The 1809-nt window shown below is 24.3% G+C and overlaps 1 protein-coding gene across 3 annotated transcripts in view; it reads left to right on the top strand.

Moving 5' to 3' along the window:
- Window positions 1–1323: 1323 nt before the first annotated feature.
- Window positions 1324–1809, top strand: part of LOC114262193 (UDP-glucuronic acid decarboxylase 6) — a 5574-nt gene continuing 5088 nt past the window's right edge. Inside the window, exon 1 of one of the 3 annotated variants that reach the window (XM_028202547.2) lies at window positions 1324–1651. Coding sequence is in view for 1 of the 3 variants with exons in the window: in XM_028202546.2 (XP_028058347.2) it covers window positions 1708–1809 (102 nt within the window). In the remaining 2 variants the exon portion in view is untranslated. The other 2 variants (XM_028202546.2, XM_028202548.2) reach the window with 2 other exon arrangements.

Here is a 1809-nt window from a genome sequence, read left to right as displayed (position 1 = left end):
TGCATTAGTATAATGATTTCACCACTCATGTTTATTATTAATATAGTAATAATTGATCAAAAGATAAATATAATATAGTATATTAAATATTTTATTATCTAAAATCAATTATTGAGTCATATTTTCCTAACTATATGTAACTAGTAATTTGATATTCAATTAAAATAGTTAGTCAAAAATTGAGTTTGATGGAGCATGTTTCTATAATTTTGTACTATAAAATATTCAAACCAAGATTCTAATGAGCTTGATAATGATGTTGTTCGAGTTGTAAAAATTTGAAAAACAATGAGAAAAGCGCAATTAATAAATAGAAGGAAGCATAGGTCCAAGAGGCATTTGGGTCACAAAAAAGTACAAATATCATATTAATTTTTCTTTACGCATAAGAAAGTAAAATTTTAAACACATTTATTGTATTTGGTTTAAATTTTTTGAAAATTATTTTTTTTATTTTTTAGTATTTTTTTGTTTTTAGTGAATATTTTAAGTAATTTTTTTACTTTTTTAAATGTGTCTTACTTAAATATATCTAAAAAGTAAAATATTTATAAAAAAAAATTTAAAAATTAACAAATACACAAGAACACAAAAATATATTGAATTTTCATATTTTTATATTTTTGGTATTTAGTGATTTTTTTTCAGAGATGTTATACTGTTTAAGTGTATTTATGTTAAGTGTATCTAAAATTTTTTAAAAATTGCTTAAAATATTAAAAAAAAATCAGTAAAAATAAAAAAACATAAAAGATAAAAAGTATTAATTTTTAAAATGTGAATTCAGAATACTCAAACTAAACAAGCTGATTAATTTTTTTAGCACGTAAAAAGGTTTAAAAAATCATTAAAAATTCCAAACCCACCTAAAAGTAAGCGGCATTTTGGTTGAATTTATAAATTTTATTTTTGAATTTTTTCAGAAGGTTATGAATTGACTTGACAAAAAATAAATACTAAAAAATTTATCCTTGAATTTTTAAAAAAATATTTTCATCCAAAACAAAGATAAAAGGGATGACAACTAGTCAAATTTTTTTAGAGTTTCGCATCTAAATTCTTGATTTTAAACATAATTATTTTAATGATATAATTTAATACTTTATTCTAACTTTGATAATTTTAACCTATTCACCTCTGAACTTAAATGCTCACCTAATTTTTTTTTATTAAAATCAAGTTGAAACAAATATAATAGTTAGGTAATTTTACCGTATCATATGAAAAAATAAATTTAACATTTTTATTCAAAAAAAAATTTATTCAAAAAATAAAATTTTATTTTCACCAAATTAATTTGTGAAATTTTTTGAGAAAAATATTAGATGAGGTGGCTCCATTCAATTGGAAGAGGACAACCCAGGATAGAAACAGGAGGAGACCGTAATCTCAATCCTAGTTCAACAAAAAAAAGGAAAAAAAACGTAATCTCAATCCGAAACGTTTTTTTGATCCGAGAGTTGCGGTTTCACCCATCGATCCTTCCCTCCCAGTTCAACCCATTACTCACCCACGTTGTCTCTCTCTCTCTCTCTCTCTCTCTCTCTATATATATATATATATATACACACACCTCTCCGAGATTTGTATTTCTTTACACAATCTTTCGAATAGTAAATCCTCAAAAAAGGGTCTCTCTCAATTCTCTGAGGTAAATTCAAAGCCCCCGTAATTTAAGCTTATTAGACTCTGATTAAAGGCTCTGTGATGAGTGAGAGAGTTAGATCTGAAACAATTTGGTGTGTGGAGGGTCACTTTCATTACATTGATGCTTTTGTTTATTCTCTACTTTTCGTGTTTTTCAAGTTT

The sequence above is a fragment of the Camellia sinensis genome, chromosome 1 (assembly GCF_055761805.1).
Source record: "Camellia sinensis isolate YWXY chromosome 1, ASM5576180v1, whole genome shotgun sequence".
NCBI classification, from domain to species: Eukaryota; Viridiplantae; Streptophyta; class Magnoliopsida; order Ericales; family Theaceae; genus Camellia; species Camellia sinensis.
Note: the sequence above shows the minus strand (reverse complement) of the source record. Positions and strands in the feature narration are given on the sequence as shown.